Genomic DNA, 17,256 nt, shown 5'->3' on the forward strand with positions numbered 1-17,256 from the left:
AAAAATAATTGAGTACTCTAAATTTATTTTAATAAAGCATTTCTTACTGCTCAACAATGGCTCTGGTCACCAAATCATCCTTGACTTACCTTCCGGGAGCAGAGATAGCCGGACCTATGAGGGACATCTCTACTGGGGCAGTGGGCTGAGTTTGAAAAATCAATCAGGACTGACACCTCAGGAAAACGGTAAACTCATTAAATGGTAAAAAGAGCAAGACTGAGAGCGGACTCAGGAGGATAAAGGAGAGTGAGAAAGAGCAAGCCTGAGAGCCGAGTCCTGGATTGGACTTTGGGAGCTCTTGAGGTGACGGCAGAATTCAAAAGAGATGCAGAGCAAGTGGGTGAGTATGGTATTTACTACCTTTATCGCTTATAGTTTATAAGCTTTATATTTTGTGGTCTAGACTTTGTAACGGCTATATTCTGTAGTAAAGAGGACCAGGGAAGAAGGGACCTAGAGTAATTGATATTATTTGATTTTAAGTATCTTCCAAAAAAAGGTTTAATTTAAAGGGGCAAGTCATGGCAGGAGAGCTGAAAACCATGGAGGAACATTTTTCAGTGTCCAGGACCAACATATGTGCGGAAAGTGTCTACAGCTAGAAGCTCCTAGAAGCCCAGGTTTCAGAGCTGGAGCAGTGGCTGGAGGCATCTGCGGGGTGGAGAGCATTGTAGATAGCACATATGGAGAGGTGATCATACCACAGGCTAAGACTCCACAGGCAGGAAGGGAATAAGTGACTACAAGCAGATAAGAGGACTAGACAGCAAGTGCAGGAATCTCCTGTGGCCATTCTCCTCAAAAACAAATATACAGCTTTGGGTACTGTTGGAGGGATGGCTTTTCAGGTGAAAGCAGCAATAGTCAAATTTGTTACACCACGGTTGGCTCTCCTCCACAGGGGAGGAGTAAAAAAATGTGGGAATGCAATAGTTACAGCGGATTCAATTGTAAGGGGAACAGACAGGCGTTTCTGTGGCTTGGAAACACGACTCCAGGATGGTATATTGCCTCCCTGATACTAGGGTTAAGGGTGTGTCAGAGCAGTTACAGGGCATTCTGGAGGGGGAGGATGAACAGCTAGAGACTGTGGTACACATTGGTACAATGACATGGGCAAAAAAGGGATGAGGTCCTTAAAGCAGAATATAGGAGTCAGGAAATAAGTTGAGAAGTCAGACCTCAAAAGGCAGTGATCTCAGGATTACTAACAGTGCCATGTACTAGTCAGAGAAGAACTAGCAGGATACATAAGGTGACTTCATGGCTGATGAGATGGTGTGAGGGGGAGGGTTTTGGATTCCTGAGACATTGGGACCAGTTCTAGAGGAGGTGGGACTAGTACAAGCTGGCCGGGTTACACCTGGATTCGACCAGATCCTAGTATTTGCCAAAGTGGTTGGGGAGGGTTTAAACTAAAATGGCAGGGGGAACCCCTCAAAGGGTCAGAGGAGATGAAAACATGGACAAGAACATAAGACCGAAAGAGGAATACGAAAAGCGATAGGCAGCGAAATCAAGGGCCAGAATCAAACATGGCCACAGTGAAATAAAGTGGAAATGGAACAAGGAATGCTAAAAAGACAAACCCTAAAGCTTTGTGCCTTAATGCGTAGAGCATTCATAATCAAGTGGATGAACTAATCATGCAAATAGATGTAAACGGGTGTGATATAGTCAGGATCACTGAGACATGGCTGCAGGGTGACCAGGATGGGAATTGAATATCCAGGGGTATTCAGTATTTAGGAAGGACAGACAAAAAGGAAATGGCAGTGGGGTTGCTTTGCTGGTTTAAGATGAAATTAACACAATAGTGAGGAAGGATATTAGCTCCGAAGATATGGAATCGGTATAGGTCAAACTGAGTAACATCAAGGGGCAATAAACATTAGTGGGGGTCATCTATAGACCCCTAAACGTTGGTCTTGCTGTTGGGAATGGCATTATACAGAAAATTTTAGTCGCATGCGATAAAGGAACTTCTGTAATTACGGGTGACTTTAATCTGTATATAGATTGGGCAAATCAAATTAGTAACAATACCATAGTGGAGGAATGCCTGGAATTTATAAGGGATGGTTTTCTGGACCAATACATTGAGGAACCAACTAGAGAACAGGCCATCCTAGACTGGGTATTGTGTAATGAGAAAGGAATAATTGGCAATCTAGTTGTGAGATATCCCTTGGTGATAAGCGACATAATATCATAGAATTCTTAATCAAGATGGAGAGTGACATAGTTGATTCAAAATCTAAATAAAGGAAACTGTGATGGTATGAGGCATGAGTTGGCTATCATAGATTGGGTAACGTTAGTTAAAGGGATGGCGATGGATAGGCAAAGGCAAACCTTCAAAGAGCACATGGGTAAACTGCAGCAATTGTTCATTCCCGTCTAGCGCAATAATGCTAGGAAACGTGTCCTAACATGGCTTACAAGGGAAATTAAGAGATAGTATTAGATCCAAGAGAAAGGCATACAAATTGGCCAGAAAAAACAGCAGAGCTGAGAATTGGCAGCAGTTTAGAATTCAGCAAAGGGGATAGTAGATTAGAGAATAAGCATGCAGGGTACATAAAAACGGACCATAAAAGCTGCTATAGTTGTGGGAAGAGAAAAAGATTGGTGAAGACAAATGTAAGTCTCTTACAGTCAGAAACAGGGAATTTATAAATGGGGAACAAAGAAAAAGCTGACCAACTAATACATACTTCACAAAGGAGGACACATAACATACCAGTAATGTTGGGGAACATAGGGTTTAGTGAGAGACACATAACATACCAGTAATGTTGGGGAACATAGGGTTTAGTGAGAGACACATAACATACCAGTAATGTTGGGGAACATAGGGTTTAGTGAGAGGGAGGAACTGAAGGAAATCAGTATTAGTAGACAAATAGCATTGGGGAAATTGATGGGATTGAAGGCCAATAAATGTACATCCCAGAGTACTTAAGGAAGTGGCCCTAGAAATAGCAGATGCATTGGTGGTCACCTTGCAAGATTCTATAGATTCTGGTGTCACACAAGGGAAATATTAGGAAATTAGTTCCAGAAATGAGACCTCAATGTAGCAGGCAATTTAGGAGTTAAACAGACCGAGGGTGGAAAAGAAACCTGCTAGTACCGAGTCAGGGGGATACACCCACACCTAGCACGAGTTACACTGTCGATTCAGATTTAAACTCGTTAGTGGGAATACATAGGATGGCCCGGTTCAGCAAGAGTGAGTCACTCAAGATCAACTTTCATTTGGGACATTCCTGGCTGACCAGCTATTAACCCATTAGAGTATGATGGTCTCTTTGTCCATGAATGTAAGATTAGTTGCATACCAATAGCATGGCGAGAGGGAGAGAGAGAGAGAATGCTGTGTTGAACAGGTACAAGGATAAGGTTTTGGAAATCAACCGGGAAGGTCATGCAAGTTGCCATTGAGGCAGTCTTTGGAATCACCTGTCTGTGAAAGTGGCATGAGAGCTAGTGTTGTTTAATGGTAACTAGTGTATTAAGGTTAAGAAACTACATGTAATCTGCTATGGTTACGGTTGAAGTTTAAAACTTTAAATATTATTTTAATAAAGTTTGTTTATTAAATAACCATGCCCTACTTCTTATATTATCACTCCTGGAACTAAGTTTTTCTGCACTGTCGTAAAACTTTAAAAGTTACGACTCTGATTCAGCCTCTTGGCTACTGTTGAGGGCTGACTAGGCATCTGAAACACTGGTACAGTTCCTATAGATGAGAGTGTAGCTAATGTAATCCATTATTTAAAAAGGGAGGTAGACAGAAAGCAGGGAATTATAGACCAGTCAGCCTGACGTCAGTAGTGGGGAAAATGCTAGAGTGCACTGTAAAAGATTTAATAGCAGAGCACTTCGAAAACAGTGGCAGAATCAGACAGAGGCAACATGTATTTACAAAAGGGAAATCATGCTTGACAAATCTACTGAAATTCTTCGGGGATGTAGCGAATAGAATTGATAAGGGGCAGCCAGCGGATGTGGTTTATTTGAACATTCAGAAGGCATTTGACAAAGCCCACATAAGAGATTAGCATGTAAAATTAAAGTGTATACGATGGGGGTAGTGTATTCATATGGGTAGAAAACTGATTGGCAGAGAGCAAACAAAAGAATAGAAATAAATGGGTCTTTTTCCAAATGGCAGGTAGCATCAAGTGGGCTGCTGCAGGGATCGGTGCTGGAACACCAGCTATTCACTATATATATTAATGATTTAGATGGAGGATCTAAATGTAATACCTCCAAATTCGCAGATGACACAAAGCTGGGTGGGAGGGCGAGCTGTGAGGAGGATACAGAAATGCTTCTGTATTATTTGGACAAGTTGAGTGAGTGGGCAAATGCATGGCAGATGCAGTATAATGTGGATAAATGTGAGGTTATCCACTTTGGTAGCAAAAACTGGAATGCAGATTATCTAAATGGCTATAGATTTGAGTGTGGAATGCGCAACAAGGTGACCTTGTACACCAGTCGCTGAAAGTAAGCATTCGGGTGCAGCAGGCAATAAAGAAGGCAAATGGTATGTTGTCCCGCATAGCAAGAGGATTCGAGGACAGGAGCAGGGATGTCTTGCTGCAAATATACAGGGACTTGGTGTGGCCATTTTGGTCTCCTTAACTGAGGAACGATGTTCTTGTTATCATGCGAATGCAGCAAAGGTTTACCAGACTGACTCCTAGGGTGCTGGGACTGAAGTACGAGAGAGATTGAGTTGGTTAGGATCTATATTCGCTGAAGTTCAGTAGAGGGATGCAGTTAAGAACATAAGTGAGGCATGGAATAGTCACACAATCACATTTGCATGGCATTTGGAGAAAATTGTGTCCTGAGTTTAAGGATGGCTTCCAAGGCTTTATGGACAAGGTTAAGAGGTGACCAAGCATATTGTTGAAATGGACGAAGAACTGAACTTTCAACATTGCACCAGAGTTGATGAGTTGCTGCATCGCATTTTGAGGAATTAGCTAATGAAGACCCCACTGAATTGGAACAGCAAAACGTGGCAGAGGAAGATGATGCATCCACTGTTGAAGAGATTCCTCTGCGTAGTCTTAACAGCACACATGTTGGCTGAGACATTTCAATATTTGGAAGCTGCCATGACTCTGTTTAAGGAACATGATCCCAGCATTGAATGCAGTGCATCAGTGGATAATGGTATGTAAAACATGTACAGCTGTTTTGTGAGAAATTTACAAGGAGAACATCTGTCCAAACATTCTTGGACACTTTCTTTAAGAAAGCCGAGAAGACTCCAGAAAAACCCGAATCCTGAGAAGATTCCAGCCAAGAACCCTTCAAAAGTCCAGAAAAGCTATCTCAAAGAAGTCCTTCCCCCGAAAACCTCACCCAGCCAGATCCACCCATGACCCAGGAATGAAGACAAATTAAGGCTTTTAAAATGTGTTGATGCTTTTAAAATCATTTGCAGTTAATGTATAGTGATTAGTACTATGCAGTTTATACATTTCTATGATTTTTTATGTCAATAAAAACATTGATCTATTACTAAATTATAATCAATTGGAGTTTAAAATTGTGTTATTTTGTTGAAAATAGGGCATCAGACCTTGGTTCAGGAAACAATCCCCCATTTATAACATTGTTTATCATAAAATCAGTTCAAAGTTACGACGTTTCAACTTAAAATGCGTTTTCAGTTGTTTTGTAGGTCCGATGACTGTTTCTGAAGTGAAAGTTCAAAGAGCTGTTTGGAGCAAAGATTTGTGGATGAAAGTTATGAATCAATGCATACATGGTGAATCCATTGCCCTTATTAGCTCAATCACCATTTTGAATATTCAGTAGGATAACAATTGATCAAATGTGAATTGCCACAGAAGCAAACTGTTGTATCTCTGGCCATGGTTCACATTTTCTTTGTATTCATATCTTACTCTCCATCATACAATGAGGTATAGATATAGCACAGGGCTAAATCACTGGCTTTGAAAGCAGACCAAGGCAGGCCAGCAGCATGGTTCGATTCCCGTATCAGCCTCCCCGAACAGGCGCCGGAATGTGGCGACTAGGGGCCTTTCACAGTAACTTCATTTGAAGCCTACTTGTGACAATAAGCGATTTTCATTTTCATGTGCCTCATTCCCTCTTTGCAGTTCAGTTCTCATTTACAAAGCTTCTTTCTACTCTACTCCTCTTTCTGTCCTGTTGAAATTTCAAACACAAACAAGATGATTTGTGTTCAGCAGAGGCACAAAATATTTATGCTTATTTTATTGGCCATACCTGAGCAAGACTGGGGCTGTAATTAGCCATTTCTTGTTGAATACAATGGACCGAGTTAATGATATCCTGGCTAGATGCGTAATGTTGAGACTGAACAGGAGTTGGACCATGAAAATATCTAAAAGAAAAATAGAAAAGAAAGATTGAATTTCACTAAAATAAGAGTTTTGTTCTGTTAGCTATGCCCTATTTTAGTTCCATATGAGCTGTTGTCAGAACACCATGCAGCAATATGCAGCAGTCTCTAGAATTTACTCAATTCCTCTTTTTCTCATACTTCAATCCAATGCAGCTCACTCCAGAGAGTTAGAAAGATCAACAGCTAGGTACCACACTTTAGTCCCTTTCTGAAAAGTTACAACGATAAACAAGTTAGAGTGTACTTATTACACAATGGGCTGCAATGGTCCCAAACTACATAGAAGAAGAAATGTTGTGGTAGCGACCCACCCTGAAGTGCCAGAAAGGCCTTCCCTTGCTGGCCTGACCACTTTACACAGCTTGATATATTTGTGTTTAGGTATGGCACCATTGGAGGTTTTGTTCAGTAGCATAGCTGGAATTAGTTACTGATTAGAACGTCAGCCAAGTAAATTTGAGACACTTCAGGACAGTTTTGCCAATTTACCACGGCTGTGTGAATTGTCCAAAAAGCAGTCAGTTATCCCCAATTTAACAACTACAATTCCATGTTTACATACAATTTACAGTGCAGAAGGAGGCCATTCGGCCCATCAAGTCTGCACCGGCTCTTGGAAAGAGCACCCTACCCACGGTCAACACCTCCACCCTATCCCCATAACCCAGTAACCCCACCTAACACTAAGGGCAATTTTGGACACTAAGGGCAATTTATCATGGCCAATGCACCTAACCTGCACATCTTTGGACTGTGGGAGGAAACCGGAGCACCCGGAGGAAACCCACGCACGCATGGGGAGGATGTGCAGACTCCGCACAGTGACCCAAGCCGGAATCGAACCTGGGACCCTGGAGCTGTGAAGCAATTATGCTATCCACAATGCTACCGTGCTGCACAAATAACAAAAATACTGACATTTTTGATTTTACATGAATGGTAACTTAACCCGATGATCCAAGCAACAATTGGCACCCATCCACTTTAAAAACAAGGGGAGCCTAAACCCATTCTGGTGCAGCAAAACAAAGAAAATGAATAGGTTCTTGAAGACAGATAATGATTAAAAATGATATATAAACAAGTGGCGCTTTCTACTGTATAAACTCATTGGAGGGTTAAGAGTAGTTTTAGGCACAAATTATTATGGTGAATGGTACAATGAGTCACTCACTCTGGGAAGCATAAACATCTGTTCATGGCCCATGCCAAACCCTTCCTATTCTGGACTTTCCAGTTCTACTACCTTTCAAAGGTTCCTGGTCTCCAGCCTGTTCCTCTATTGTCCCCTTTCACCAATCTGCCCTCTCTTTAAGCTCCTAAACTTCCTACCCATTTGCAGGCAGTGGCAACACTATGTAAAGTGTCACTGCACATTTAAAATGTACTGCTGTATGCGACTGTTGAGACCTCTTCGCCATGGATTTCAGATTTTCTTGTTCAATAGTACTTACATATGAATTAAGATAGGTTTATAGGATTATCATGGATTAGGACCATATCTTTTGGTTTGTAAGAGTTTTATAGTTTGGGACTATATCTGTAAATTTCAGAGAAATAAAAGGAATCGTGTGACATTTGCTTGAGTCTGTCTGACTGTAAACCTGAGTGGTTTAATTATTAATGATCAAGAGAGAATAAGATTATTTTATTATGATGGACGAGTCGGATGCTTACACCTGAGACAATGACAGCTATTTCTAGGTCCACAATGAGAGGAACCTAAGTCTCCGGTGTTATCGGCATCAAGTTGTAAAGAGTTGCACTAGATAAGTCCCTTTTGTTTCCAAGGTGAAAGTCTGTTGTGATCAGAGATAGCTGATTAACATTTCTACTTGGATATTAAGATAATGTGTTTCCCATTGTCAAGGAGAAAGGGACAGAGGAAGCCATTTTGAGATCAGGTTACATGCTTCCCTACAAGTCCAGAAATTTCACAGAGAGAGAGAGGACTTGTAGTTTGTATTGTGTGGTCTGCAGCCAACTGGGAGGCATGGAAGAAAAAGAGAGAGATGTTAGCCAGGCCTGCAACTTGAGCAATGAAAATGCAACTTTATTGATCACCACGCAGAATGTGGATGGGAGCTCACACTCAGTCTGAAGTCCAAGATCACCTGGAGTTAAAGCAAAGCTGGAGAGTTAGCCTAGCTGAAGCTAGAAGAAACATTCTCAGAAATATCTTATGGTGGAATATAGTTTTGGTAAAGGAAATAACAGAAGTAAACCTTTGGGAGTTGCAAAACACATTGGACTGGTTTCAAGGGATTGGATGTCTATTTAAGAGATGGTGTAACGTAACACAGTTGTGGTTCGCAGTTGACATTAAAAGTAGAAAGGAGCAAACTCTGTTTGGTGGTTTAAAGTAGTCTTTAGTAAGTGTTTTGTCCTCAATCACTGATATGTTATTAAATCCTAAACATATCTAAAATCCTAACATATCATCCTTTCAGCTAATAACTTTTAAAAATAAATTTGAACTTCCAGTTATCAGTCTCTACAGATATCACAACATCACAAATCGCAAATTTTATGATTTTGTGTTGTTCATTAGATATTTCAGTTACTCAGAAAAAAAACTGACAAGGGCACAAATTTTTATATGGCTAATTTGGGTGGTTCACTGGTCACCTTTCTCAAATTAATATAAGAGAAAATTCTAGTAAATTTGTATACCAGACAATCAGCTGGAAGAAATTTAGTAGGCTGGAGGTTAGATGGAAGGAATGAGCTAAATGGAAGAAAGCATAACAGAAGAAAAACCATTATGTTACATTTATAAGAAGTGTGCTTCATGGTAGAATACTCAGAGAAATAAAGAGAGACAATTTGAGGATCTCTAGAAGAAGAAACAGCTGGCACTATAATTAATTCTGCAAAAGAGGCTTTGATGTGAGAAGTGACAGTGTAGCCCTACTGCTAACCATAGGGAAAAGGAACTGATAACTAAAGTTACCACATTTATATGGCATAGGAGAGAGAAAGAACAGCTATCTTTTTCAGGAATGCACTATCGTAAGTATACCTTGACGAAGAATATCCAATAATGTGTAGAACCTAACTTATTCTTAGAAACGTCAACCTTAATGTACAAAAACAGCCATTGCCATAAATGGTTACTGAATCAGTTTAAATGTCAGCACATAAGTTTGTGCATAAATTTGTATAATTCATCTACCTGTTTGGATCACACAATCCTGCTCTTTGATCACAAACCTACCTGTCAGCCTTCTTCAAATTTAGTGCAACTGTCTTCTTTGAGTTCTTCTCTCCCAAGTCTTCATATTCTATTGCTTCCTGTAACTTCACCTTTGCAGAAAGAAAAATACCAACAATCAAACGTTAATATAAGCTGTATCACACTGTCCGACCCAATTGCTGTGCTCTCCTATACAACCACAACCCCATCTGATTTTGCCATTCTAATCCACAGACCATCCTATTCCCCTCACCTAATGTATGATATATTGGTCTCCCATTTTCTTTATCCTTTCAAATAATTTCTAATTGAATTGAACTTCAGTTTTAAGCTCCAATCTGGTTAGTTTGAAGTTAAACTTTCCTATTTCCAGCTCACATGATATATTGAAACCACACAGCTGAGGAAAAACTAGAAGACAGTTTTCACCTGGGAAAATTAGATTTTAAAACTAGGCCATCTGAGCAATGAAGTTTCATTCTTAGACATGTCCTCAATCAAATGAGACTTCAAAAGGTGAAAAGTAACAAAGTACAGGAAAAGCAATTACTACAAAGGTCAGAAAATCAACTTTCTTGCAGAATGTGGATATTTGCAAAAGAGAAATATTGGGAAGTACAGAATTTCAAGTGTAGAAATAGGCAAAAAGTGACTTTTCCTGTGTGTCAAGAGAATAATGAGGGTCAGCAGGATACTGTTCCTACATAGGATGCAGGTCCTCTTATAGGGTTTGGAAAGAAGATGGGCAAGAATACCCCACATCAAAGCATTAAAGAAAGCATTGGTAAAAGTTTTGGTCCACTGGATAGTGTGGGAGAGCAGAGGGATTTGGGAATACAGGCTCACAGAATATTAACGGCAGCATCCAAATTGTTAAAGCTGGAAGATAGGTTAATTGAATTCTCAAATATAAACAGAAAATATTGGAAAACTTAGCAGGTCGGGCAGCATCAGTGGAGAGGGAAACAGTTAATATTTCTGGTCTACTACCCAAATGGAATTATAGATTCCCACCCACCACAACCAACTACAGAATATAAAAGCTAAGAGGTAATGATGTGTTATATAAAATCTTTAAGACCTATTAGAGTACTGAGAGAAATATTAGCGTTCCACATTAATGAGAGGCTCTGAAGAGGATGCATCAAATTGGAAACACCAATAAGAAAACTAAAAGAATTGGATCTTTCTTGTTAGAACAACAGCAATGATGATCAAAGTTATTTTAAATATAGAAAGGATGGGACAAACTGCTACCAGTGATGGAGGAACAAGAACAATGAGGCATAGATGCAACATTAAATGTGAGACTTAAAACAGGCAGGAGAAATGATGCGGTAAAATTCTCTTTCCAAGGCAGAAGCTGTGAAAGTCACTTCCCAAGGCAGAAACAATGTCAAAATCTAAGATTAGATCAGTGAAGTGGAAGAAGGGAGACTGAACGAATATGGAAAGAGGATGGGCTGTTGTGATTAGAACCATTTGCTCACAAAGAACCCGATCTGATCATCCCCTCACTAAATGAGGTACAAACACTAATGCTAATGGCAGAGGTGATGGGGGGGAGAGAGAGAGAGAGAGAAAGAGAGAGAAAAAGAGAGAGAGAGAGAGTGAGTGAGAGAGAGAGAGAGAGAGAGAGAGAGAGAGTGAGAGTGAGAGTGAGAGAGATGACAAGAGAGCAGGACAGAGAGAGAGGATGCAGTTGGTCTAGTAATCAAGAGGCCCAGATTAATGCCCTGGGGATATGGGTTCAAATCCCACCATGGCAGCTTCAAAATTTTTAATTGAATAAATAAATCTGGAATACAAACTAGTCTTAGTAATGGTGACCATATCAGCTAACATTGATCGCTGTAAAAAGTCATCTAGTTCACTAACGTCCTATAGGGACAGAAATCGGTCATTCTTACCTTGTCGGCCTACATGTGGCTCCAGACCAATAGCAATGTGTTGACTCTTAACTTTTCTCTGAAATGGCTAGTAGGCCACTCAGTTCAAAGGCAATTAGGGATGGGCAACAAATGCTGGTTTTTGTCTACATCCTATGAAAGAATAAATTAAATTAACTGTATTGTTCCTAGCACAAACCCAGCTGCAATCAGCTAACTCAGCAGGCTGGGAATCAAACTGCGGAATTTCCTTGCTTGCCTGATTCAGTTTCTCATCTTGTAAATATACTCAGGCACTGAGGAAGTATCACTTGACTTGACTAGTGACCGAGCATGCTGAATCAGAATTGTCAGGTGAAGCAAATCTTGGATGAAGGATTTTGTTCAATATTTAAGGTCTTGCAGAGTCTGTGCTTTTACCCCTGTTGTTGGATGCCACTTTGATTATGGTTTACCACGTGAGAAGTCTGATATCTATCCTGTTTAATCTTTCAGATCATATAGCTTCATTTGCTTCGCAGCACCCTTTATTCTTACCTTCTTGACTGGTGGCTGGAAAAAATCTGAATCACGGGAATTACCATCGGTGCTGTTGTTCTCACTGTTCTGATCATTTTGGGTTTCTCTACAATGGGACACAAAGAATTACATTACACAATTACTCTCCAAAATCTTCATTCCTCCACCTCTGGCCTCTTTTTCCATTCCTTCTCCCTTCAACGCATTATTAGCAGCTGTACCTTCAACTACCCAGGTACAACTCTGGAACACCACTCCTGCACCCCCAGCCTCTCTGTCTGTCTACTTACCCATCTTCCTTTAAAGATTCTCTTTAAATCATTTCTAGTCAGAGTAGGAATGTCAGGATAGATAGGATGAATGCGTGGCTCGAGAGATGGTGCAAGAGGGAGGGATTCAAATTCCTGGGGCATTGGGACCGGTTCTGGGGGAGGTGGGACCAGTACAAACCGGATGGTCTGCACCTGGGCAGGACTGAAACCGATGTCCTGGGGGGATGTTTGCTAGAGCTGTTGGGGAGGGTTTAAACTAATGTGGCAGGGGGATGGAAACCGATGCAGGAAGTTGGAAGGTAGTAAAACAGGGACAGAAGCAAAAGGAAGTAAGGGGGAAAAGTGCAAGGCAGAGAAGACATAGTCAAAAATCAAAAAGGGCGACAGTACAAGGTACAGTGACTGAGGGGAGCTCAGTGAATAGGCCCAGTAATACTAAAAGGAATAAAACTGGAGATGTTAAGATTCAAAACAGAGGGGAAAAAACCAACATAAGTGTACTTTACCTGATGCTCGTAGTATTCGGAATAAAGTAAATGAGTTGATGGCGCAAATCATTGTGAATGACTATGATTTAGTGGCCATTACTGAAACATGGTTAAAGGATGGTCACGACTGGGAGTTAAATATCCGATGGCATCAAACTTTTTGGAAGGACAGAGTGGATGGTAAGGGAGGTGGTGTAGCTCTGTTATTTAAGGATGACATCCGGGCAATAGTAAGGGATGACATCTGTGCTATGGAGGATAAGGTTGAATCCATTTGGGTGGAAATCAGGAATAGCAAGGCGAAAAAGTCACTGACAGGAGTAGTTTATCAGCCACCAAATAGTAACATTATGGTGGGGCAGGCAATAAACAAAGAAATAACTGATGCATGTAGGAATGGTACAGCAGTTATCATGGGGGACTTTAATCTACATGTCGATTGGTTTAACCAGGTCGGTCAAGGCAACCTTGAGGAGGAGTTTATAGAATGTATCCGCGATAGTTTCCTAGAACAGTATGTAATGGAACCTATGAGGGAACAAGCGGTCCTAGATCTTGTCCTGTGTAATGAGACAGGATTGATTCATGATCTCATAGTTAGGGATCCTCTCGGAAGGAGCGATCACAACATGATGGAATTTAAAATACAGATGGAGGGTGAGACGGTAAAATCAAATACTAGTGTTTTGTGTTCAAACAAAGGAGATTACAATGGGATGAGAGAAGAACTAGCTAAGGTAGACTGGGTGACTTTATTGGTGGAACAGTTGAGGAACAGTGGAGAACCTTCCAAGTGATTTTTCACAGTGCTCAGCAAAGGTTTATACCAACAAAAAGGAAGGAGGGTAGAAAAAGGGAAAATCGACCGTGGATATCTAAGGAAATAAGGGAGAGTGTCAAATTCAAGGAAAAAGCATACAAAGTGGCAAAGATTGGTGGGAGACTAGAGGACTGGGAAATCTTTAGGGGGCAACAGAAAGCTACTAAAAAAGCTATAAAGAAGAGTAAGATAGAGTATGAGAGTAAACTTGCTCAGAATATAAAAACAGACAGTAAATGTTTCTACAAATATATAAAACAAAAAAGAGTGGCTAGGTAAATATTGGTCCTTTAGAGGATGAGAAGGGAGTTTTAATAATGGGAGATGAGGAAATGGCTGAGGAACTGAACAGGTTTTTTGGGTCGGTCTTCACAGTGGAAGACACAAATAACATGCCAATGACTGATAGAAATGAGGCTATGACAGGTGAGGACCTTGAGAGGATTGTTATCACTAAGGAGGTAGTGATGGGCAAGCTAATGGGGCTAAAGGTAGACAAGTCTCCTGGCCCTGATGGAATGCATCCCAGAGTGCTGAAAGAGATGGCTAGGGAAATTGCAGATGCACTAGTGATGATTTACCAAAATTCACTAGACTCTGGGGTGGTCCCGGTGGATTGGAAATTAGCAAACGTGACACCACTGTTTAAAAAAGGAGGTAGGCAGAGAGCAGGAAATTATAGGCCAGTGAGCTTAACTTCAGTAGTAGGGAAGATGCTGGAATCTATCATCAAGGAAGAAATAGCGAGGCATCTGGATAGAAATTTTCCCATTGGACAGACGTAGCATGGGTTCATAAAGGGCAGGTCGTGCCTAACTAATTTAGTGGAATTTTTTGAGGACATTACCAGTGCAGTAGATAACGGGGAGCCAATGGATGTGGTATATCTGGATTTCCAGAAAGCCTTTGACAAGGTGCCACACACAAGGTTACTGCATAAGATAAAGATGCATGGCATTAAGGGTAAAGTAGTAGCATGGATAAAGAATTGGTTAATTAATAGAAAGCAAAGAGTGGGGATTAAAGGGTGTTTCTCTGGTTGGCAATCAGTAGCTAGTGGTGTCCCTCAGGGATCCGTGTTGGGCCCACAATTGTTCACAATTTATATAGATGATTTGGAGTTGGGGACCAAGGGCAACGTGTCCAAGTTTGCAGATGACACCAAGATGAGTGGTAAAGCGAAAAGTGCAGAGGATACTGGAAGTCTGCAGAGGGATTTGGATCGGTTAAGTGAATGGGCAAGGGTCTGGCAGATGGAATACAATGTTGACAAATGTGAAGTTATCCATTTTGGTAGGAATAACAGCAAACGGGATTATTATTTAGATGATAAAATATTAAAGCATGCTACTGTGTAGAGAGACCTGGGTGTGCTAGTGCATGAGTCACAGAAAGTTGGTTTACAGGTGATTAAGAAGGCAAATGGAATGTTGTCCTTCACTGCTAGAGGGATGGAGTTTAAGACTAGGGAGGTTATGCTGCAATTGTATACGGTGTTAGTGAGGCCACACCTGGAGTATTGTGTTCAGTTTTGGTCTCCTTACTTGAGAAAGGACATACTGGCACTGGAGGGTGTGCAGAGGAGATTCACTAGGTTAATCCCAGAGCTGAAGGGGTTGTATTATGAGGAGAGGTTGAGTAGACTGGGACTGTACTTGTTGGAATTTAGAAGGATGAGGGGAATCTTATAGAAACATATAAAATTATGAAGGGAATAGATAGGATAGATGCGGGCAGGTTGTTTCCACTGGCGGGTGAAAGCAGAACTCGGGGGCATAACCTCAAAATAAGGGTAAGTAGATTTAGGACTAAGTTTAGGAGGAACTTCTTCACCCAAAGGGTTGTGAATCTATGGAATTCCTTGCCCAGTGAAGCAGTTGAGGATCCTTCATTAAATGTTTTTAAGGTAGAGATAGATATTTTTTTATGAAGAATAAAGGGATTAAGGGTTATGGTGTTCGGGCCGGAAAGTGGAGCTGAGTCCACAAAAGATCAGCCATGATCTCATTGAATGGTGGAGCAGGCTCGAGGGGCCAGATGGCCTACTCTTGCTCCTAGTTCTTATGTTCTTATGTTCTTATGCCTTGTTGACTACTCTTTTGATCACTACCCTATTTTCCTTCATGGCTTTATAAAGCACATGGGACATTCTTCTACTTTAAGCATACTACATAAATGCAAGTTATTTTATCTAGAAGATCTCCTATGATGAGCTGGAGGACACACAATTTTAAAATTGTATGTTACCAACACAATGTGACAGGGAAAATGAGACGGCGAGTGGTGCAAGTTGTGAAACACTGACAGAAAATGCATTTTATACACAAGTCACTTAATATATTGCAAAGTCAAGAGCGGTGAAACAGGGATAACTGAATCAAGGCTTGCAGATGTAACTCAGTTACCATTTAAACGCATGTATTTTGCCATTTATTTGAGATATTTCCATTATAAATTCCTATGTCTGCACACAAATGAAAATTACCGTTCTAAAGTTATCACTCAATTGTGCTCTCCTCTTGGCATGGGTCTAATTAAAGGTTTTTCATTTAAAATTCAACTTTTAAGAAACAGGATTTTAAAAATCAGAAATCCAACTGAAATTAGGAAAGAAACTATCTTTCTCTCACTATCAATTAACCTCTGTACAGGTATCAACTTCCAGTGACAGGGATGTGCTGAGCAGTCGTACATCAGGTGGCTCTCCTCCAGGGGAGCAGCCATGGGGGATAATCGCCAAACTACACGGAACAAGGATCTGGAGAAGATCCTGCAGTGGCAAGACGTAGCTGCTGGGAAGGACAAAGAATACGAGTCTACCAGAACATTGGTGCAGACCTAGCAAAGTGCAGGGCCGAGTTCAACCAAGCAAAATCGGATCTCAAAAAAAGTGAAGTAAAATTTGGACTGCTATTCCCAGGCTCTGGGTTTCGTTCCAAAACAAGGAACATTATTTTAAAACCCCGGCAGAGGCAGGTGGGTTCATGCAGACAAATGGCCTGGACAAGGGGCAGACAAGGCAGCATTGAGGACAAGGCAGAGAAAGAAATGAGAAAGCACAGTGGGGGACTTGAATAATGTTTGCGCAGGACAGTACTGCCTCGCTTTGAGCATTAACACCAAATCACAGGAAAGGGCGAGGGCATCAGAGAGCAGGAGAAGGAAAAGCTATTGATCAGGCATAGGAAAGGGGTAAGATCAGCCCTGGAAGGGGAGCCACCACACTAACAGGGAAAGCTAGCGCTAGGAAGCATGAAAGCAAAGGGGGCCGCGGCGCACCATCTGGCAAGGAGGGAGCGTCTGGCAAGAAGGACGGGGAAGAAGGGGTCAGAGGAGGGAAGGGGGACCACAAGGGGAACACAATGATAAGGAAGGAAAGGATTTCATATTGGCTTCAGCAGTACGGTTCAGGTTGAGAGAACATAATGGCGCCGTAAGCAGCCACTTTGGAGGGTCCCTAAACAAAGGGGAAACCCAGAGTGCAGGGGTGCACCCACGTGGCATACAGATAATTGGCAGCCTATTGGATTGCCCCTGATCAAACGGAAACCCCGGAGCGCAGAGACCCAGCTTCATGGCGAGATCGGCAACCATTTTGGATGGTCCCCAAACAAAGGGAAATCCCAGTGCTGGGGCACTTCC

At 41.4% G+C, this 17,256-nt stretch overlaps 1 protein-coding gene across 1 annotated transcript in view; it reads right to left on the reverse strand.

Annotated features, from left to right (window-relative positions):
- gtf2h1 (general transcription factor IIH, polypeptide 1) overlaps positions 1 to 17,256 on the reverse strand; it is a 133,126-nt gene that overhangs the window by 39,877 nt on the left and 75,993 nt on the right. Inside the window, exons 6-8 of the mRNA XM_038806049.1 lie at positions 12,053 to 12,140; positions 9,648 to 9,736; positions 6,292 to 6,409 (exon numbers count right to left, since the gene is read on the reverse strand). Coding sequence (XP_038661977.1) covers positions 6,292 to 6,409; positions 9,648 to 9,736; positions 12,053 to 12,140 — 295 coding nt within the window. The remainder of the gene's footprint in view (positions 1 to 6,291; positions 6,410 to 9,647; positions 9,737 to 12,052; positions 12,141 to 17,256) is intronic.

Source organism: Scyliorhinus canicula, chromosome 9 (genome assembly GCF_902713615.1).
Source record: "Scyliorhinus canicula chromosome 9, sScyCan1.1, whole genome shotgun sequence".
NCBI classification, from domain to species: Eukaryota; Metazoa; Chordata; class Chondrichthyes; order Carcharhiniformes; family Scyliorhinidae; genus Scyliorhinus; species Scyliorhinus canicula.